A 23,636-nucleotide genomic window follows, 5' to 3' on the forward strand; every position below is an offset into this window, starting at 1 on the left:
GAGCTCTGCCCCTAGTTGGTTCCTCCAGTACTTGCACCAGGAAATTGTCCCCTACATTTTCCAAAAACTTCCTGGATTGTCTGTGCACCGCTGTATTGCTCTCCCAGCAGATATCAGGGTGATTGAAGTCTCCCATGAGAACCAGGGCGTACGATCTAGTAACTTCTGCGAGTTGCCGGAAGAAAGCCTTGTCTACCTCATCCCCCTGGTCCAGTGGTCTATACCAGACTCCCAGCACGACATCACCCTTGTTACTCACACTTCTAAACTTAATCCAGAGACTCTCAGGTTTTTCTGCAGTTTCATACTTGAGCTCTGAGCAGTCATACTGCTCCCTTACATACAGTGCAACTCCCCCACCTTTTCTGCCCTGCCTGTCCTTCCTGAACAGCTTATATCCATCCATGACAGTACTCCAGTCATGTGAGTTATTCCACCAAGTCTCTGTTATTCCAATCACATCATAATTCCTTGACTTTGCCAGGACTTCCAGTTCTCCCTGCTTGTTTCCCAGGCTTCGTGTATTTGTGTATAGGCACTTGAGATAACCCGCTGATCGCTCCTCTTTCTCAGTATGAGGCAGGAGCCCTCCCCTCTCATGCGCTCCTGCTCATGCTTCCTCCCGGTATCCCACTTCCCCACTTACCTCAGAGCTTTGGTCTCCTTCCCCCGGTGAACCTAGTTTAAAGCCCTCCTCACTAGGTTAGCCAGCCTGCTTGTGAAGATGCTCTTCCCTCTCTTCATTAGGTGGAGCCTGTCTCTGCCTAGCACTCCTCTTTCTTGGAACACCATCCTATGGTCAAAGAATCCAAAGCCTTCTCTCCGACACCACCTGCGTAGCCATTCGTTGACTTCCACGATTCGACAGTCTCTACCCAGGCCTTTTCCTTCCACGGGGAGGATAGATGAGAACACCACTTGCTCCTCAAACTTCTTTATCCTTCTTCCCAGCGCCACGTAGTCTGCAGTGATCCGCTCAAGGTCATTCTTGGCAGTATCATTAGTGCCCACATGGAGAAGCAGGAAGGGGTAGCGATCTGAGGGCTTGATGAAGTCAATTTTCTCTCTCTCTTTCTTTTTTTTTTTTTTGTAATGAAATGGATGTTGCAAATTTGGTATTCAATTGATTTGGCTATTTTAAGGCCAAAATAAAATTTTGATACAGAAACTTTTTATTTCTTCTCTCCACTCTGTTTTGCTATCACTGAAAACCCTTAGGAAATGAACTATAGAAAATCTAATTAAAGGCTGGCCTTAATCCAAGAAAACCCAAATTAAGGCTCACATACCAACTTCAGGTCCCCTGTTATGACTATATCTAAGGTTCTGGTTGTTATTCAGGACTTCTTAGTGCAACCGTCACTCATGTTAACGAACATGTACTCACACAAATAGTCCCATTGACTTCAGGGAGACTGCTTGCATAAGTAAATGCTCACAGCATGAGCATTACGCAGGAAGACCCTGCATGTTTTCATTTTGAGAAGAAAAGCAACTTCTTTTTTATAGTTACATTAAATAAAAGGAGGCAACAATGAAAATTTTGATTCAGCTTTATTATAAATGCCCAAAAGAGTATTTCTGCTTCAGACTTATTTTAAAACCAAAATGAAAGTCATCTAAACTTCAGAGTAGAAGCCGTGTTAGTCTGTATTTGCAAAAAGAAAAGGAGTACTTGTGGCACCTTAGTGACTAACCAATTTATTTGAGCATAAGCTTTCATGAGCTACAGCTGACAACTGAGCTGTAGCTCACGAAAGCTTATGCTCAAATAAATTGGTTAGTCTCTAAGGTGCCACAAGTACTCCTTTTCTTTCATCTAAACTTGTTTACCAAGGGCTAGATTCTCCCACCTTTGAATTCAGTGGGACTCCTTACAGAGTAAGATGCTACCCAGTGTAATAAGTATGGCCGAATCTAAGCCTAGTAACCGCTTACCTGATGAGCACTGTCAAAATAAAATGAAAACAGCAGGGATAAAATCCTGGACCCATTTGAAGTCAATGTGAATTTTTCCATTGAAACCAATGGTTAAGGTACAGGAGGGTCGCCTGTATACATTGGGGTTGTGTTCTTGAAAAGGGCAATGCATACCAAAACAGCGTATACCGGGGAATTTTTCCCCATAAGAAATAATGGATGTGTTCACAACTTCACCACATTTGCCTATGACAATGCTTTTTTTGCCTAAACAGTGTACCTAAACAGTGTACCTTTTTACAATGACAGGTTATACAGTATACATTTTACACACAAAGATTGAATAAAATAATGTAGAACCCTACTACCACCGTTCAAACACATAGAACATTGTAATACAGTAAATACAGTACAATAATACAGTATAAAAGTGTCAATTACACTAAACTTAGGTAGGGGTGGCGGCTGGATTTTCTTGGGCTATCTTTTCAGTTCCAGAAGACTTAAAAAAGCATTTTATCAATGTCTGCTCTCCTGCATAAATCTTTGAACAATAGATCTCCCTGTAGCAAGTCGCTGCCTCATTGAGAGCCCTGGAGACTTTGGCAGACCATTCACGAAAAAGTGCCAGACCATTCACGACTCTGTATGTTTTCCATCATCTCATCCAGCAGCCCCAAAAAATGGAAGAGATTCTTTGTCATCAGACTCCTAGCTTTCTGCCTTACATCATTGTCATCATCAAACTTGCTTTCTTCGGATATACATTATTGATCCAGATCAATCAGTTCCTCATTTGAGTCAGTTGCTCAGCGTGAGATTCCAGCAACTCCTGTACATCATCCTCCTCCACCTCCTTGAAGCTGACATCCTTCACCAACTTGACAATTTCTTTTCAAGAGCAGGAACGGCATCATAGAATCATAGACTATCAGGGTTGGAAGGGACCTCAGGAGGTCATCTAGTCCAACCCCCTGCTCAAAGCAGGACCAATCCCCATTTTTTGCCCTAGATCCCTAAATGGCCCCCTCAAGGATTGAACTCACAACCCTGGGTTTAGCAGACCAATGCTCAAACCACTGAGTTATCCCTCCCCCCCAAAATCCCATGAAGCTGTGGACAGCATCTGGCCATACACTGTGCCAAATGCCGTTCATACATTATGAAGTGACCTCTTCCCATGACATGTCAATGTTTTCCACACTGTTCAAGATGATGTAGGTCTTCCAAAACTCCTTTACACTTGGCTTTCCTTCACCTGCTGTCTCCTTAATCAGCACAAAGAACATCCTCCATAGGTAATAAGCCTTGAATGTGGCCATTACACCCTTGTCCATAGGCTTCAGCAACTATGTGGTTTTGGAGGGCAAAAATAGGACCTTGATGTTCGAGCAGAGGTCTTTGTAGTCCAGTTTGTGGGCACTTGTGTTATCCAGCAGAAGGAAAAACTTAAAGGCCAAATTTTCCTTCTGACAGTAAGCCTTCAATTCAGGGAGAGCATGGTCTACAAACCACTCACAGAAAATATTGTTTGTCATCCAGGCCTTTCAATTTGACTTCCAAATTATAGGGAAACGAGACTTAACATAGCCCCTCGTTGCTCTTGGGTTTTCACTGTGGTACACAAGCAAGGGCTTCAACTTTTAATCTCCTTCTGCATTTCCCCCAAACAGAAGCGTTAAGCGGTCTTTTGAGGCTTTGAATCCAGGAGCAGTCTTCTCATCACAAGAAATACAAGTCATCGTTGGCATCTTCTTCCAGTAAAGGCCTGTCTCGTCTACATTAAAAACCTGTTTCGGAAAGTAGCCACCTTCTGAAACAATTGTGTTTAGCTGCATAGGAAACATTTCAGCTGCTTCTTCATCTGCACTAGCCGCTTCTCCTGTGAGTTTTACATTATGTAGATTGGCACACTTCTGAAATCTGTGGAACCACCCATGACTAGCATTGAAGGCCTCCTTTTCTGCTTTTGAGCTCTCTGCCTCTCTTTCCTTTAAATCGTTATACAGGCTTTTGGCCTTCTCCTGAATCAAGCTTAAACTCAGAGGCATTTTCTTTTCATGGAGGTCATCAATCCAATCAGCCAGCAAACATTCCATCTTCTCCATTGTACTGCTTCTCTGTTTCATTATCTTCAATTATGACAATTTCAGAGCACTTCTAGTGCTTTCATGAATTCGATTAGCACTCTTAAAAATTGAGTGTACTGTTGAAGCAGGCAAACCAAGAATATGAGAAACGTCGGCTGGATGCTCTCCTCTTTCAATATGCTTTATAACATCTAATTTCACTTCTAATGTTACACTCTTACGTTACCTCTTAGACACAAGCCCATTCTTAACACTTTGAATGTGTTTTGCACTCATGATGGCTACAGGACTGTACTGCACACAGGGCCACCCTGCCTCTTCCTGCCCCCCTCCACCCATTTCCCACCTCTTCCTGCCCCTCCACCCATGCTCTGCCTCTTCCCACCCAGTTCCGCTCTCTCCTCTGAGTGCCTCATCCCCACTCCTTCCCCTTCCCCACATGGCTCCTGAATGCCGCCTAACTGCTGATTGCAGCAGGCAGGAGGCACTGGGAGGGAGAAGGAGGAGTTGATCAGCGGCCCTGCTGGCTGACACAAGCTGTACTGTACGGTAGGGGAATGTGTTCCAATTCACATCAGTCATGTTCCGTGCAAATGATGGATATGCAGATCAGGACCAGCATGAATCGGAACACGTTCCCCAATTGATGAGCACTGGATATCCGAAACAACGGATAAGGGGGAGATGTATACTGGGGACCCCCTGTAAAGGGGAGCAGGGAGATCATGGCTCCACTTCCTCTGATCAAAGCAGCAGGGAGCTCCCCCTCCTCTCCTTGCCTTGGAGAAGCAAGGCTCTCCCATGGCTCCCTATTTCCTGGGCTAGTGAGGCGAGAGCTCCCCTCCTCTTTCAATATACTGCAAAGCACTTATCAATGCTAACAAGGCTGATATTGGTGCCAGTTAAACCCATGGAGGTTAAAAGTTTTAATTCTAAGAAAGTGACAATGTCACACTCATATGATTTCAGCTACACAAATTCCCAGACTTTACACAGTAGAAGGAATGCTAGTTGGCAGCTCATTACAAATATTCAGAGAATATTCAAGTACTTAGAGCTGTTTGAATTATCCTGCTTAGTCCTCCGTTAGACTAATCCTTTGTGCTTCTGTAGCTTTCTGCAAATTAAAGAATGTAAAAAGAATCACAGGGCATTCATCATTTTGGAATTTCCATTGTTTGTTCATACTCACAGCAACTAAGTGCAGAATTCCTTTTTCTATTTACTTTTAGTCCCTGAACAATGCAATTGATATCAAATGTTACAGCATATGAATTGGAACATTCAGTTGTGTTTCACTGTCTGCCAGCAGCTGGATGAAACACCTTGCCATTTTTTTTTCTGAATCTATAATTAGGACTTGCAGATTAGTGAACTAAAGCCTTGTAAAGCTGGAAGTCAAAATAAAGGATACCAGAAATATGTACAGTAGTATACAGAAGATCCACATTATTCAAAGTGTTATTAAATTATAGTGTGTAGGTTCCTTAATCTTATGCAGTATCTTTGCTCCTATTCCTGAAAGCTTTGAAAATCTATATAAATGAATCTATTGTTAGTTTTATGCATTTTTCATTAGTTTTTTTTCTAAAAGCATTTCATGAAAATGTATATACAGGAAACATTAAAATGTTTGGTCATTTAAATCTCCACATACAGTGGTTGTGCCCCAAGACTTATTGTAAGTTTTTTGATTTGTTGTTTTTGTCAGGAACAGGAGTATAGGTGGTCTGGCCTAGTGATCACAGCTGGACTGAGGTCTGCACAGCAGGGACTGTAGTCACTGAGCAGGAGTTGCAGGAATCAGAAGAGCTAGGTCCCATAAGAAAGAGTCAGGGTCAGAATCAAGCTGGGGTCAGAGATCAGAAATAGTACCAGGCTGGAACTGGGAGACATGAGTCAGGGTCAGAATCAGGCTTGGATCAGAAACCAGAGATCAGGAGATCAAGCAAAGTCTGTCATTGCAGCAGGCCAAAGTCTGTGTGGTTGCCCAGACAACTTCCTGGGAGCTTGGCCAACCAGAGGACCGCAGTGTGCTGTCACTCTAGGTTTCTTGGGCAGTACTTCCTGTGGTGCCTACTTTCCACAGTGCTCCCTGGCTGTGCCCCTGCATGGCCTCCCGTTAGCTCTGTAGGAACATCAGCTGCCCGACTTTCTCATCCCCAGATCCTTACAGTTTTCCATTTCCCATTGAGTTTTTAAATCAAGTTTTTTGGAAGAATAATTCCCATTACTGTCTTATCTATTCTATATGGCCCTTATCACCATGATAGCTGAAAACCATTGATATTCCCTTTTCCTTTATACATTAGTGTTTACACCAAAACCCCCATTTCTCTAAGCCTCTTCATTCTATGAAATTATCACACGCAACCTATCCAATAACTCCCTGATTCGTACATAAGACACAACATTGACAAGCTCAGAGGGAAGGTCATGTTTTTGTTCATTCTGAACCGTTCTGGATGAGGTCTGAGGTTCCAAAAGTTGTTGACAATGTAAAACAAGGGAGAAAGTTGTAAGGTATTTAAAAGGTTATTAGGTTGTCAAATATGAAAGTTCATTTAAGGCCTGATTGCAATACTCTCTCACAATGAATGTCACCTTAGTGAAACTACTTAAGCTGTAATTAACTGTTAGCAATTTCTCAGGGTATTTTTAATATATAAAAAAAAGAAGTGCAACAAAAATGGTTCTATGTTGAATGGCTGCTTCAAAAATCAAGCAACTGATAGATTTTTAAGTAGTTTCTTTAATGTGCGTGTGGCAAATTGCCAGCCCTACTTTGATGGGTCTCGCACTTTCTTTTTGGGGAGGGTTCAGGGCACCATTTCTCGCCCCAGAACTGGTGTATTAACTGCCCCACTAGTGTCCTAGAGGAGGGGAGGGGAGAGGGAAAGACCTGGGCCTGCCCTCTACTCCGGGTCCCAACCCAAGAGCCCCAGGGATAGCAGTAAACTGCTTGAACTAGTGGTTCCTTCCCCTGGACTACTTCCCTCTCCTGCCCTTCAGCTTGTGGGGCTTCCTGCCCTCCCTCTGTATAGACTCCTGAAATGTGCAAGTCTGAACATAATTTTTGAATTACTTTATTTCCCTATTAGTTCTGGCATGACTACTTCTTTTGAGGGGAGGGGAGGAAGGCAACATGTGCAGAAAATCACCTCAACTTTTTAATTATTTTTTTAAAAGGAAAGTCAGATATCTGGAATTTTTAAATGAAGTCACTGGAAAAATAGTCCCCCCCAACCCCCAAAGACCTGTGTGGCATTTCACAGTATGAAAGTAGGAGAATCTTGTACCCATTATTTTAACATTTAAAGAGATTTCACACCTGCCATTTTCTGAGACATCCCACTCTGGATTTTTTGTTTGTTTTATTACTATTAGTTCTTTTCTGCACAAACAATGTTGCATGTCTGTGACCTCTACTGTGATAAGTAAAATGGAGTGAAAATCAGAAATTCCATCCAGCAGGAAATTTTGGTATTTCAACATGTTTTCTTCCAATTTTTTATAGAACAAAAAGTTCCAAAATATTTCAATTCAGAAATGACAAAATATTTCATTTCAGCATTTTCAATCCAACCAAAATATTTTGATGTTCCAAAATCCAAACATTTCATTTTGGCTTGTTGAACTGATCGGAAACCTTTCATTTTGAAAAATCTTTTATTTGCCCGGCTCTAAATACAATGTTCCTAATACATTGGCAACATCCTAAAGTTACACACACCAAGGAGAGCATCATTCCCGGAGCGTAGATTAAAGAACCATTTACTATAGTTAATAAGCAACAATTTTGTGCTACTTAAGACATCTTGTATTGGACTTTAGTGACTTTTGGTGGGACAAGCTTTTTTGGGTCGAGTCCTCTGTAGAGAAAGAAACTGCTGATTGAGGGAAGCAAAGGACTCAAGCTTGGAGGAGTGGGTGAAATTGAAAGTGTTTTTCCTGTTTTTGGTTGAGTTGGGTTGGGTTTTTTGTGCTTTTAATCACTTGGTTTTGATTTTTAAATTATTTTGTCTATGTCCCCAGGAGTATGGTGGAAATTGGAGATTGCATTTTGATGATATTTTGTCAAGTCATGCATGTGATAAGTAACATAGCAAGGATGGGTATGTTCACAGCAAAAGCCCTAATGTCTCATCAACTATGGTCATTTTACTAAAGCCTGGTCTACACTGCGGGGGGATCGATCTAAGATATGCAACTTCAGCTACGAGAATAGTGAAGCTGAAGTCGATGTATCTTAGATCGACTTAGAATCACTTACTTCGCATCTTCGCGGCGCGAGATCGACGGCCGCCGCTCCCCCATCAACTCCACTTCCAACTCTCGCCGTGGTGGAGTTCTGGAGTTGACGGCAGAGTGATTGGGGATTGATTTATCACGTCTACACTAGACGCGATAGATCGATCACTACCCGCCGGCCTAACAGACATGGCCTAACAGTGGGCTGAATTATCATCTTTCAATCCAGCCCAAGTAAGGGACAGTGCATAGTTACACTGCCTCAGGAGCAGGGATAGGTATTAGACTGTGACTCGGAGAGTCACAATTGGGTGCCAGCTTCTCCTTTGGTGAGGGAATTAATCTGTACCTGCTCTTTTGCTAGACCAGTATACTACCACAATTGCATTTATGGGGTGGAGCCAAGGCTCCATTCACTGTCTTTCTGTCACTGTCCACTCCCCATCCAGAGAGAGGAAGAAGCAGTCTGCCATTCTCCGCTTTCCTTCCACCCTTTTGCAGGGTTTGGCAATGCATATAGCTGTGCAGGTGAGTAAGGGGGCTCTTTATTCCTCTGTGCAGGTGCAAAGCCAGCTCATGAATGACCACCCAGTAACCAGTCTAAACTGATCAAAAAACAATGAGTGACTAATCAGAGCTGACATCTGTAATTAGTGTGTTTTATATACATTTTTGTATTGGTTGTGGTTTCTTAAGAAAATAAAGATATCCTCATGCTCACAACATTGCTCATTGTTCTTGTATTATATTAATCAAATTATATCAGTTTTACCCTCTACTGTATGCTAATGTATACAAGTTATAATATTTCCATGAATAGTTATGATGACCTTTCATGGAAGTTAAAGAAAACCCCATCAAGCATACCTACACATTTGACCTCATTTTGCTACTTTTCTGCATGTGTATTCAAACATATAAAAAAATGCAATATTTTGTTCCTGAACACATACATAAATGTGACCGAATGGCAGCCCTGTTTCCATAAATGTGCCTACATTTTTGAATAAACACAAATGATGCTTGTTTTTAAATAAGATTTCTGTGTACTACATTAGGATGTCTAATGGGAGAGTCGTCAGATTTCCTGGTTTCTTGGTCACGGACTGATGATATCAAACCAGGGATGCAGGTACAATATGCTTTTCTCTTTCCACTCATCATCCACCAAAATCTCAGCCTCGGAGAATGATCATGAACAATGTGGGTGCTGAAAATGAAATTCAAAGCCTGTTTACATAAACACCAAAGCATGAACTTCAATTTGAAAAAGCATGCTCTCATCGTAATTACTGTACATGCAGTGTGCGTTTGATTGGATGATTACTGACAGGCTTTGGCGCTTGTTTTCTCCATTACTGCCATTGTTTTGTTCATCAGTGTCTCAGCAGTTTGCAGGACTTTTATTTGTGAGATGACAGTCCTATCATCACCAAGCTTTTGATGTTACAGCCATTTTACCATAAGTAAGCTGAGCAGTTTTGGGTTAGGAAATGGAAATGCATTTCATTCGGTCTTGTCAACTGTCTCATTACTCTCCACTCATCAGATTAGGTATTTAATTCTGAGAAATAGCTCAGCAGCTTTTCGTCCTTTTTGTGCCTTAATAGAAGCACTTTTATTTGATCAAGTATGTGTATTTTGTCCATCTCTTGTTCTGCTTGTTCATATATCTGTTTCTGAAGATGCTTGTTTTCCTTTAACATCATATATTGTTGAAGACAACCTGAAGTTAGCTAATGGCTTTTGGTGAGGACAAGCACTGTGGGTGCTCTCGATACCTGTGTCTGAGTTTCAATTATAGTGTCGCTGCTTTGCATTTCACCATTGTTGTCAAGAGACTCTAAAGCATAACCACAGGAGCTTCCTCTCCCAGTATATGGGGATTCTGTGGTGGCTCAGAGACAACATAATGGCTTGTCCACCACTTTCCTCCCTGTAGCCACTGTAGGGAGTATTTTCCAGGGAAAGCGGGATGTATCGGGGATTCTCTGTACTCCAGTTATCCCTGGATGACCCTGGAGTCTGTTAGTCATCAGGCTTCTCTAATTTATGCTGGAGGATTGGACTTGCACACAGATATCCAAGGACTGGGATAGTGGAAAGGTGGCTTAAAGCCACCTTTTTTTTATATTCCAACTACCCACATGATTTTCATCCAAAGCTAAAGATCTGGGCCATAATTTTTGCAATGGTGTTTACAACATGTTAAAATCTTAAATGGGAAGGGTATTTAAGCAGTCATCCTCTATGGCATGATTCTCCTCTTGCTTACACTGATGTACATCAGGAATAACTCCATTGACTTGAATGTAATTACACCAATGTAAAACTGTTGTGAGAGGATAAAAATGCTGATGGCATTTAAATGGCAGCACTGTTGTGTCTGTAGGGTGCTTACTCATCTTGCTTACTTAAATTATTAGAATAAAAAAAGATATCAGATTTTCTCTCTCAACCAGATCAGAGAGAAAAGTGTTGTTATTCATATAGAAGGGGTCAGATCTCAGCTGATACAAATCTACATAGTTCACTTGATTTAAAGGATCTATACAGATTTATACCAGCTGAGAACCTATCCCTTTTATGGTATATCATATTCATATATTTTTTCAACATTAGTAGTATTTGCCACTTTTGATCACTTGTGCATTGAAACACATGAGTCAGAGCATTTGACCGAAGTGGATCTTTATTTTGATAAAAAGAACGAGGGGTACTTGTGGCACCTTAGAGACTAACAAATTTATTTGGGCATAATCTTTCTTGGGCTAAAACCCACTTCATCAGATGCATGGAGTGGAAAATGCAGTAGGAAGATATGTAGATATAGAGACAGATAGATAGATAGATGAAGTAGGAAGATATAGATATACACACAGTAGGAAGATATATATATATATATACACACACACAGAGAGAACATGAAAAGATGGGGGTTGCCATACCAACTCTAATGAGACAAATCAATTAAGGTGGGCTGTTATTTTGATAGGAATGTTTCTTTTTGTATAATTTTTATATACAGATTTAGGTGCCTTTTCCCTGATAACAATGTATTCTCTTAACTGTTTAGGATGATAGAACCCTTAAATGAAGGTGAATTATTTTTAATATTGCAGCTGGGTGTAAGCAATGAACTGACTGAGAATATCATCACAGACACATGGAAATGGCCCTTTTCCCAGCACCATTACCCAGCACGAAATTGCCCCAAACCCACATTGTTGCAGTTTAAGTTAATACCCACAGAGTGGGGTCCATGCCATTGCACAGAGTGTCAGTAATGCAATATTCAGTCTGAGGCGGTTGGGGACTGATCATCCCCTTATCTCCCTGAAAACAGCTTTAGTCAGTGGGAAATCTAAGTCTTGTACCTCCCTGCACATTGGCCTGCTGCTGCATTATTTTTCATCCAGAAGTGATAGACAGAGCTTGCTTTGGATCATGTCTGTGCTGACCCTAGAAGAGTAAGCAGATGTCACTATTAAAGGTGAAATATGACTCACCTTCTAACCATTCACACAACATTCCCAGCTTTCAGAGACACAAGAGGCAAGTGGCCAAATCCACGAATGTCATTGTGTCTCTCATCTAGCAGCAGAGTGCTGTCCTTAGACAACCAGTCAGGAATACACACACAAACTGAATATGGATTGGCAGCTGCTTGAAATGACTGTGTGAAACCAAGAGAGGCAAATGGTATCTCTTATTTAGTAGAATGTTACTGAAAATAAGTGCAGAATATTTTTTTCAGTAGATAAGTGAGTGTGTGTGCGCGCTTGTTTGTTTTCTTCCTCAGGGAAAAAAAAAAATGTTTTCAGGATTGACATGTTTGATTGTTTCAGCTCTTTTTCAATATTGAGTTTTTGCCAAGGTTGTTAACAACAAATAGAGCATACAACTAAGAGAGATTTATTAGTCATCCCCCAGATACCTCACAACCCAGTTATTATCTCACTCTCTAAGCCCACACAAAGAACAAAATCAAATCCTATAATGCAGAACAAAATAAAATGTAACTTGAAGGTGGGAGGTATCTTCACTATATAATAATCATTCCAATGAATACAGTATTGCATATTTTCATGTATTAATTCCAAATTTATTGATGTAACCCAAAAATAGTTTCCGTATGTACTAAGGCTGTGTCTGCACTTGCAGCTGAGGATGTGATTCCCAGCTTGAGTAGACATACTCGTGCTAGCTCTCATCAAACTTGTGTGCTAAAAATAGTAGTGTAGCCATAGTAGCATTGGCAGCAGTGTGTGATGGCATGGACTAGCCACCCTCAGTACGTACCCACAGGGTCTGGTCAGGTTTATACTCAGGTCAGCTAGCATGTCCTGCCTATCACCTCTGCCTGTGCTACTGCAGCTACACTACTATTTTTAGTGTGCTGGCTTGAGGAGAGCTAACATGAGCATATCTACACAAGCTGGGACTCAACCTCCAACTCCAAGTGCAGACATAGCTTAAATATCCCCTATTGTATATTTTCAAAATAGCTCCTTCAAGAAATGCCATGAGTAAGGTAGGTTAGCCATCAGACATTCTACTTGAGTTGGTGGTGCACTGTATTTTCAGACTCTTAATTATTCTATCTGACATCTTAATCCAACTTGCATCCAGATTGCCTTCCTCAGTTAAAAGTTCTTCAGATCAGAAGTATAATTTAATGTACAGTAGGATTAGCCGTAAAGTCCCCATCACCTTTTCCAAATATTCCTTTGTGACTTTACAATCCCAAAGCATGTCGATAACATTACTGACATAATTTTGACATCTCCAACAAAACTTTGTAGGTGTCACACCCCATCTACCCATTTTCTGTGGTATTTATTGTATGGTATATGCCTTTTTAAAAACATTCCCACCGCCTATTTTCATTCTCCGACTCAATTTCATTTTTCACTGGCCATAAGTGCCCATTACTGATACTTCTTAGAAATGTAGATACTTGACAAGAACTAAATCTGATTTTTTTCAGTAATGTGGCATGATCAAATGAGGGCCAGATCCTCATCTGTTCTAAATTGGTGTGACTACTCTGTCTGGCCCTCTGTGTTCATGCATGCTGAAAAGATTCATATTTCACCCTTATTCCATGGAACACATCAGAAGCATGTGCACCTTATCAGAAATATGCTTGGTTATATTTCAGTCCTTATTATTTGTATGCTATGTGCTATATGCTTCCATACATATTGTTTATTTACTTAAACCTCCAAGTAATAATTTCTCATTTAAACCTCATTAAATAGTCTAGTAGCTGTAACATTTCCTTTACCTTGCAGATTGGTTTCTGTTTTGCTTGGGACGTGTCATGCTGTGCTTTGAAACAAAATTGACAGTTTGGCATTGCAGTTAAATGGAAAATTCTGTCACTTCCAAAATATGTGGTACATACTTAGTGCAGTGTCTCATGAAGCTGCAAAGGCCACATTTCCTGCCCCTCTGTAGTCAGGAGTCTGATTTCTAGTGGCAATGCACAACTTCAGTCACAATGACTATAAGCAAGTTTCCTGATGTGGATGCCCAGCGTGAAAGAGAATTATAATAACTTGGCACCTTTTAACTGTTAATATTTGAAATATAAGTACCTTTGACAGGACTTTGCCATTAGGAAGGTAAACAGTGCAGCCATCATACTCTTGTGAGTAGGATTTGTTCTGAGTGTCATGTGATAAAGAATATAGAGACAGGGAAGAAAGTCCGTTCTGTTGAATGATATTACTGAACATTGTTAAGCTCAGTAGTTGTGTATCTTCATTTGAATAGTTATTTAAAAATGTGTACTTACTTCCTTTTTTACAGAAAGAGTACTCAGTGTGTGGATATTAATACAGACCTTAGATGTAACAGGTTCTTGTTTTAAAAGTTGTCATGGTAATTTGCTTGTGCTTCCTTTGATGTATGGAATAAGTCCCAGTTTTAAAGCTTCCTAGTTACTGCCATTTTTTACCCTAGTGCATTGTTATAACAAGAAAACTGTATAGACTTGAGATGCAATTAGTTACTAACTTAGGCTGTTTATGAGAACTGAGCTGAACAGCTGGAAGGTGCTCTGTTTAGGGATACCATAATCAAGACTTCAGGTTGCATTATTTATCAAGATTGGTAGTAAACATTAAGTATTTTTGTGAGTGTTTGAAATATAATTTGTAAAACCAAACCCTATGTACTAGACCCCCAGTTATTGTATATCAGTATTACACCAGCAAAGTTGATGGAGCTGTGATGATTCACGTCACCTAAGGATCTGCCCTATATATTCACTAAGGGCCTGATCCTGCAAAGAGGATAAGACCCAGATCTTCAAAGGTATTTAGGCACCTGACTCCCATTGAAATCAACATCAATGGGGATGTTGGGAATCAGTGGGAATTGAAGGTGCTTAATACCCAGGGCCGTTCCTAGGAGGGTGCGGGGCCCGGGGCAGAAGTGATGGATTCATCTCTTCTGGGACTGACCGTACCAGCCAATCACACCAGCCCGGGGAGCCTCCCATAGCACGGGGCCCAGAGCGGTCACCCCGATTCGCCCTACCCAAGGAACGCCTCTGTTAATACCTTGCAGGAGGCTGTCAACCCTTCACCAGGTAGGGCAGACAGAGGAGAGGGCAAAGGCGTTACAAAATAGTGCTGATTGTTCTAAGAACCTCCTGCTTTTAAACATTTTTGTTTGTATGTACAAGCTATCTCCTTTAAAGCCTGGAATATATTGTTCAAAATCTTTATGAACAACCTGTGGTCGGATTTCTGGTATAGCTTTCTTCCCTCCCACTAACCTTTCTAAGAAATCTCTTGCCACTAGTTTCTTTCCCTCAGTATACTTAAGCAGATGAAGTTGTTCTCTGAAGGAATACGCTGTAAAATAAGATCATTGTACAGGTACAGAATATGGGCCAGTTTCTGCCCTCTGAAAGAAGGTGGATTTTCCCATGGAAATTATTGGGAACTGCCTGCTCACCTCCAAAGTTAAAATTTTGCCCAATGAGAAGTAGGCAATGTACTGTAAATAATTCCTATCTATCATCATCATCTTTGTTCTCTCTCATCCTGTGTTTGAGACTGTGCTGAATGACTACTGAAAATATTGGTCATTAACCAAAACAGGTGTTAAATAGTTTGATTCTGAAAGCATTACCATACAAAGATCTTTGTTCCTCAGGCAAATTTTTTACCATTAACAACTGAATAAATGTGAAATTCCAGTTCCATCATTTTCAGGAAAATTTCTGGCTGCTTCCAAAAGACTAAAGCAAATTGGCAATAATTGAAAAGCTTGACAGCTCTCAGTTCTTTCTTGTAAAGATGAGTTTTCAAAAACCAAGTAATCAGTCTCAAGCTTACTCACCAGCAACCCATTTGCAGAGTTCAAGCTTCTTTTGAGCACTTAGATTATTTTCATGGCTAATAGGAAAAAGATTTTTAGTTCTGGTCTTTAGGGCAGCATTTTAGAAGCAAGAAGGAAATGAGTTAATTTCACCTCTATTTGACTACTGATCTCAATGGATCAATAAATGGTCTCCCAAGGCTTGCTTTGTAGTTATTGACCATGGACAATTTGTGATCTGTCATCTGTATGACCTATAGAAGATAGGTTATTTAATGTAATAGGTTCCTTAAAGAGTCACGCACAGCGGCAGCTAACAGGAGAGTTTCAGAGAGAGTGTGACAGGCTTTCCTTCCAGATTCAGTGTTATGTGTTGTGTCAAGATATCCAGCAATGGAACAGTGGCAGTGGTCTGCAATGGATGTGCCATGTTCTCTCTGCTGTCTGAAGCCAGAAGGGATTTCCTTTGCATGAAGTGCAAGTTAGTGGCTGGAGGAAAAGATTCTTGAATTGGAGGGGCACATTGAGATACTACTGAGAACCAGAGAAGCTGGGGAGCTCCTAGACAGCCAGGGCTGGGAAACACCAGTATACCAGGTTCAAGGAAGAATGGAGCTGGTCACCAAGGACTTGGAGAGGAAGTCAGAAAGGAGGTCTGGTGATTTGTAACCACCACAGGCAAGAGGTCATGGCTGGAGACAGATCAGGATAGGCAGGCTGTGACCACCAGAGAGAAAAGAAGCAGGAGGAATTCCACACTGCTAGAAGTTTCAAATCAATACCAACTCATCAGTGTGGAAACAATGGAAGTTACTACTCACGTTCCAACAGATCCAAGGAATATATGGGACACGCATGTAGATAGTGTCCCAACCTGTAAGAAAATCAAGCTTGCCTGCAAAGATTTCTCCAGCCATCCAAGGAAGACAGACAATCCTTGTTGGATATTCGATACTCAGATGAATCGAAAGAACATTTGGCAAGGGACAGATGGAAAACAGGATGGTGTGCTGCCTTCCCGGAGCCAAGACATGAGATGTCACTCTAAGATTGGATAGGTTTCTGATGGGAAAGGATCCATGGGTGATGGTTCATATTGGCACTAATGACACTGTGACATGGGCTATGGCATTATAGGTATGAGCAACTCTCCAAGTGTAATATTGGCTTGTCATATCCTTTAGAAAAGCATGAGCTGGCAACACAAGCCAGGAATTAAACAGGCATCAATAATATTTATAGAAAGGCTGAGGAATTAATAAGCTCCATTTCTAAAGTATATTTTAATCTTTCACCTATAAAACAGCTCATTGAATTGATAGGAGACAATTGGGGACTTAGCTTCAGTATTTTTTATGAATATAATGACTTCCATAAACTATACAGACATTTTTACTCTTTCCAAGGTGGTTTAATATATAAACTGGTTGTCTCCTGTGTGACACTGATCTGTTTTATAGCATTATTTTCCCATGAGGCATACATATAGTAACTAACTTCCCACATTATATTTGGCAAGAACTACATTTTCATCATTTTCTTTTCCTATTTGCTAAAATTATTAGTAATACCTTTTAACTTAATATATTCAATTCCTTGATTATATCCATATTCTTTATCACTGGTTTTCTGTTAGCAGCAATAATCTTGGACCACTTTTTTTGGATCAGTGTTTGGTCTTTTTTTAGTAGTCCTTTGTTATGAGAACAGCTTTGTTCACTTCAAGAGTACATTTAACATGCCAAGGAAGTAGAACATTAATATAAAAAAAAATAACTAATGGTGTTTGAGATCAAATAAAACCTTATTATTGATCAGTTCAGAAAAGATTAGCTTATACTCATAGATTTCAGTGTATGAAGAACACCAGGGTATTTATTAATCAGTTTTGTCCTGTGTAGTATTTTTAAATTTTTAATTTTTTTTATTTTTACCTGTGCTAATTACCTTTAACTTTGCAGAGAAAAGAAGCTTCTTTCTATAATAAGTTAAAAATTAAAAGTTACTATCAATAAAAAAAAAGACGTTTGAACTGAGTTTCAGAATACATCATCATCAGTGTTTGAGATACATTATCCTGAGTCATATTGTGATTATCTCCAGTTCAGGTAACTATAATAAATAGAATTATAATTCAATCACTATGTAGGCTGAAAAGCATGAATATGTGCTGCAATCAAATGTAGAGACATGGGACAATAATAGGTTTTGGATGCTGGTAAAGACCTTTTACACAGCACATTCAGCTACTTTGTCTGAGTAATATAAACTACAGGGATGAGAGGCTCAGAAGAAAGGGTGAGTGAACCCAGAAATACTAATGTTCAGATGCTGACAATACTGGTTTTAATGCCTAGGGTTTTTTTTCCAAATCAAGTATGCTTTTGTTCACATATTGAACATCTATTTTAAGAAATTGGTGTATTATTTCACTTTATGGGAAATCCTGTCATCCTGAAAATAACGAAAATGCAGTGAGATGATATAATATACCCGTAAGTGTCGTAAAATCATAATCCAACATCAATATGTCTGAGGTTTTGGTCATAAACGTTGAGTAAATGTGCTGATAATATTTGGCTTGATGGTATAAGCTTATTATAGTTGTGAAATAACTGAAACAGCTCCTTAGAGCAGAAGCATCCAAATTTTACCCAAGTAATAGCCATGTTACCAGCTCTCCAGGAACCCTAGAGATGTATGTAATTTCTGTAAAATGGAGCAGATTAGCTAAGTACCTGTTTCTGTGGAGCTTACTGCTGGGACTTGTCGTTTCCAAAGGCTTCATAGTGACATAGAACATCAGGCAGCCATGGACCACATTAAGGAATTTTGTTGGCTACGTTTATTAATATTTTTATGCCCCAACACTCCATGTAATGCTGTACCGAAATCCAAGAAAATGTGTTCTTGGCCCTGAAGAGATTACAATCGGTGTATAGGTAGAAGCTGCTACTGCCTTAAGACTGAAACTTTCCCATTCTAAGCCTTAGGCCTGGGTAACAGGGAAGGGAGGGAGAAAGGGGAGGAATTCAATATTTGTGTCGATAAGAAAGAAGCATTTCTCCAGTAGGGATGATTTATAAAATCTCATTGTAGTTTAGGATTTTAGAATAAATCTCTGTAGATGAATATTGGACAGAGGGCAGGGAAGGCAGTGAAAAGTGCATGTTAAATTAATTTATCACATAAATGTGTGTGTGCAAGATCCATTTTTCTCATACTTTGGCCACCACCAACATAGACCATCTTAGACCAATAAGCTTCTCTCAGAAAACTTCTCATGAAAGGTCACTTTCATGATAAGAATGCTAGTTGTTTCCAGTATTCCCAGTCAATTAATGGCTAATGAGTAAGTGCAGTTTCTATCATCAAAGTAATGTCTAACATGTAATCTATCAAAACAATGCATTTAACAGGCTGCAGTTTAAAGAAAAACTCCAAATGGGGCTCTCAACTATCATTTGTAAGCTTGGCACAGAGACAGAGTGCCATTTTGTAATCAGAAAGGGTAAATTGCAATCATTATGCTGCTTAAAATCATTCACATCACTATCCAAGATGATAAATCCAGGTAATATAAACACTCTTGCAGAAATAACTTCATACCATGATATACTGATATATCGCAAGTCATACAATAGAGAAAAGAAATAAACCAACACAATTTTATCACATTTTTTTGCAAATACCTGCCATTTCTTTACAAAATATAAAATGTGTTAGAGAATAATGGAAATCTTATATTTTCTGCAGCTACATCAGCTTGTATTTTGATCCAATCAGATCTCACAAGTTAATTAGGGTCAGATTGGTCTGTACTTAGGTTGGAGGCCTTCATAGTATATATTCAGGTGCTGCAAGAAATGCTATTGGTAATTGAATATGCAGCATTCTTTGAACTTGGTACTGAACCAGTGCTCAACAATATCTGGCATGGTCATAAGAACAATGCAATGAAAGCATATCATCTTTTGAAAGAAATATAAAATTGAAGTCCTGACCATTTGCAGTCCTTAAAAATCCATAACACTTTTCACAAGAGTTGAATTGTTAACATTAGTGTCCTAACAAAATTCCAGCAGACTATTTCTATTCTGTCCCAGCAGTCAGTTAGATAGATGTATAGAAATGGGCCAAATCTCACATTTGTATGCTTTTTTGTTAGGTTGGGGGGGGGTCTATTTACTACGGACTCTTTTGCACAGTCCTGCATTAGTTTCAAACCATGTTGGATATAAGATCCATCAAAAGTCCCTTTTTCCCAGGGATGGAAAATGGTTTTCCACATATTTTTAAGTTAATGTGGGCAATGCTTTGAACTGGCCTACCACAGGATTTTGTCAATGCTGGGAGTGTTTCTGTGGGGTTTTTTTGTTTGTTTTTTTGGGGTGGGGGGTGGGGGGGTTTGCCTGTTTCTATAAAACATTTTCTTTAGTAATGTTAAACCTGAAGTTTGTTGTGTCTGATTTTATTTAACTTCCTCTTCCCCTGCCCCCACTTCTAGAATAATGGGTAATAATAATTAATAATCATAAAAGAAACTATTACTTTTTCTGTATCGTGTCACAAGTAAAGGGGAAACTTGGAAAGTATAAAATACTCTAAACTCTACAGGACATGAATCTAAACAAGAACTGAATTTATACCAAAACCAAACTAATAATGCCTGATCCCATGGCTAGGTATTATATTCTTCTTTCTGCCCTTAATTATTATGTAATCTTATTATGCACTGTTAAACAGCTGCCTTGTTTCACTCTGCAGATTACTACATTTCAGTGACGGATAAATTGATTCATATATGTAATTTGTTATAGAGAGTTTCCAGATCCTTAATTATTCTTATGAAAAGAACTTAATTCGAAAAATGCTTTGCCACAGTATAATGTTGCACACCCCCTTCCTGTTTAAATTTTTTCTTGTTTGTTTAACACTAATCAGGAATATGGTTCTGTCAAGGTTCCTCCCCCACTCTGAACTCTAGGGTACAGATGTGGGGACCTGCATGAAAATCCTCCTAAGCTTCTCTTTACCAGCTTAGGTCAAAACTTCCCCAAGGTACAAAATATTCCACCCTTTGTCCTTGGATTGGCCGCTACCACCACCAAACAAATACTGGTTACTGGGGAAGAGCTGTTTGGACATGTCTTTCCCCCCAAAATACTTCCCAAAACCTTGCACCCCACTTTCTGGACAAGGTTTGGTAAAAAGCCTCACCAATTTGCCTAGGTGATTACAGACCCAAACCCTTGGATCTGAGAACAATGAAAAAGCATTCAGTTTTCATACAAGAAGACTTTTAATAGAAATAGAAGTAAATAGAAATCACCTCTGTAAAATCAGGATGGTAGATACCTTACAGGGTAATTAGATTCAAAACATAGAGAACTCCTCTAGGCAAAACCTTAAGTTACAAAAAAGATACACAGACAGAAATAGTTATTCTATTCAGCACAATTCTTTTCTCAGCCATTTAAAGCAATCATAATCTAACACATACCTAGCTAGATTACTTACTAAAAGTTCTAAGACTCCATTCCTGGTCTATCCCCAGCAGAAACAGCACATAGACAGACACACAGACGCTTTGTTTCTCTCCCTCCTCCCAGCTTTTGAAAGTATCTTGTCTCCTCATTGGTCATTTTGGTCAGGTGCCAGCGAGGTTACCTTTAGCTTCTTAACCCTTTACAGGTGAGAGGAGTTTTTCCTCTGGCCAGGAGGGATTTCAAAGGGGTTTACCCTTCCCTTTATATTTATGACAGGTTCCATGTTTCCAGTGGTTTATTATTTTGTACACTATCTGGTAATAAGGTACCTTAATTACTAGTACAGAACATTCATGGAGTTGACACCCTTTCCATATGGTGTTTGCACACACACCCATTTCAACACCCTTGTGTCAGTGTCTATGAACAAAGGGCAGTTCTAGGTATTCCTGAATGAGAAAATAGAACTTAAACATATACCAAATGGGAGCAGATGAATACATACGAGGTGACCTAAAAGATGCTTTTTCCAGGTCAGTTATAGGCAGATGTAACTGTGGCCTAGCTCTAAAACTAAGAAAAATTGTAATTTATAGTATTGGATCTGGATTCTGTGAGAGGCTAGAGAAGCCAGTAAAATAAGTGGGACCTCAACAGTTTGTCCCAAAGTGACTTTCCTGCTGCATCTGCATTATGATGTTAAATGTTTTTTTTTAAATAGCCAAACAACATAAAACACATCTCTAATCTAATTTTGCGTGAGTTGGACCCAGTATATTTAACTACACTGGAAATGTAGAAGTGGTTTTAGACTGGAAGACATCATTTAATTACCATCAAGCTCTTTGATCTGTAAAACTCCATGCTATAGTGAATCAGTGACTAACAGCATAGAGAATTTAAACAATTACACTCAATCCTGAGGCTGCTTAAGCACTATTCTTTAGATGTCTATCAATATTCAGGAGTTCTTGACTGTTCATCTTGATAACCTTTTGGGCCATGGGCACAAAGAAGGTGCAAAATTTAGCCATCAATTAGATTTGAAGTCAGAGATAAATAGACTTTGTTAATGGTATTTCAGTCACTTAAAATGAAAAAGCTGGCTGTCTGAGGATTCAGAATCATTTCACACCCAAGGTTGCACTCAGCTTTTCTGATAAACAAACAGAAAGATACACTGTTAAATTGCCCTGATCTACACAGGGAAGGGCAACTCCACTGATCTGTGACAGAAAATGGGATGGACTGTAAATTTGATCCCAGGGGCAACCGCCAGCTCTGGAAGCTGTAACAATGCAGCTCCACTGTAGAGACATCATTAGGGAATTGGAAGAGGGTGGTGCAACAGGCACGGATCTCACCCAGAGACATACAGTCTCTATGAAGATGTCTCTGTCCCTCTGTTGACTCCATGGAACAATCATATAGACTTCCTCCTCTTTAACTTGCTTCCAGTGGGAGGAGAGGAGTAGGGCCAATTGTTGTTGGACGTTATTATTAAGAAAACGTGATTAATGATAAAATATGGAGCTTTCATCTGCACATCACTCATTTGAACATCCAGATGGCACCTATCTTAAAGTCAGTCCCTTCTGCCCACTGGATTTTGTGGATTAAATTGGTGATTTCCCTCCAATTTCTAAAGGAGAAATATTCACAATACAAACATCACTACCATCATCAGAACTAATTTTTGTCCTTGTTGGAAATCTTAGCAGAGAGACTAAAAACTGGCAGGTAGATGGAACTACTCTTCCAAACCAGGAGTTGGTGACTTTAGTTTGAGATGATGTATATTTTATCTTCATAAAGTTTGGCTATATTTCAAGAGTATTTAATTGAACTTTTCGTAAGATCATTTTCTTTATTAAAAATTCTGTGAACTTTTTCTGAATCATGTGATCTTATTTCATTCTTACTATTTTCTAAAAGAAAGGAGAGAAATTTAGGAATTCTGGTATGAACAGGAGTTTTCTGGTGAACACAGTGACAGTCCAGTAGTAGATTTTACTATTCAGTCATACAGTAAATGAAGTGAAATGGAATGGAATGAGCAACTAGTATCCAGTATGGTGGTTCTTTCTGTGAATAAAAATTATGCAAAAAAAGATGGTGAGATCATGATTTTGTGTTAAAATTTTATTCTATTCCTGTACCGCTTCACTACAATGTGACTACTCACATGAGCAAGGACTACTGACATTAGTTAGTTGGGTTCGAAATCTTTCATATATGTTCCACTCTGTGTAATAATTATTTAGTCACAAGGGGGCAATCTAGTTCTATTGGGCCTAGTCATTCAGAGCATGTTTATGAACAAATGTCTAGATCAAAATACAGTCTATCGCAGGGGCGGGCCACAGGCCACATCTGGCCCCTCAGACCATTTAATCTGGCCCTCAGCTCCCACCGGGGAGCTGGGTCAGGGGGTTGCCCCGCTCCAGCCAGGGAGTGGGGTTCGGGGCTTGCCCCACTCCATGCAACTCCCAGGAAGCAGCCAGCCTGACCCCCTCTCCGGCTCGACCCCACTCTGGCTCCTACATAG

The 23,636-nt window shown here is 39.8% G+C and overlaps 1 protein-coding gene across 5 annotated transcripts in view; it reads left to right on the top strand.

Annotated features, from left to right (window-relative positions):
• The window catches only part of DOK6 (docking protein 6), a 431,293-nt gene that overhangs the window by 362,149 nt on the left and 45,508 nt on the right, over positions 1-23,636 (top strand). For 4 of the 5 annotated variants that reach the window (XM_073331713.1, XM_073331715.1, XM_073331716.1 and 1 more), the window contains one exon: positions 9,320-9,393. The exons of the other annotated variant lie outside the window; for it this stretch is intronic. In XM_073331713.1, the coding sequence (XP_073187814.1) occupies positions 9,320-9,393 (74 nt within the window). The remainder of the gene's footprint in view (positions 1-9,319; positions 9,394-23,636) is intronic. 5 annotated transcript variants of the gene reach the window in all.

This window comes from Lepidochelys kempii, chromosome 2 (genome assembly GCF_965140265.1).
Source record: "Lepidochelys kempii isolate rLepKem1 chromosome 2, rLepKem1.hap2, whole genome shotgun sequence".
NCBI classification, from domain to species: domain Eukaryota; kingdom Metazoa; phylum Chordata; order Testudines; family Cheloniidae; genus Lepidochelys; species Lepidochelys kempii.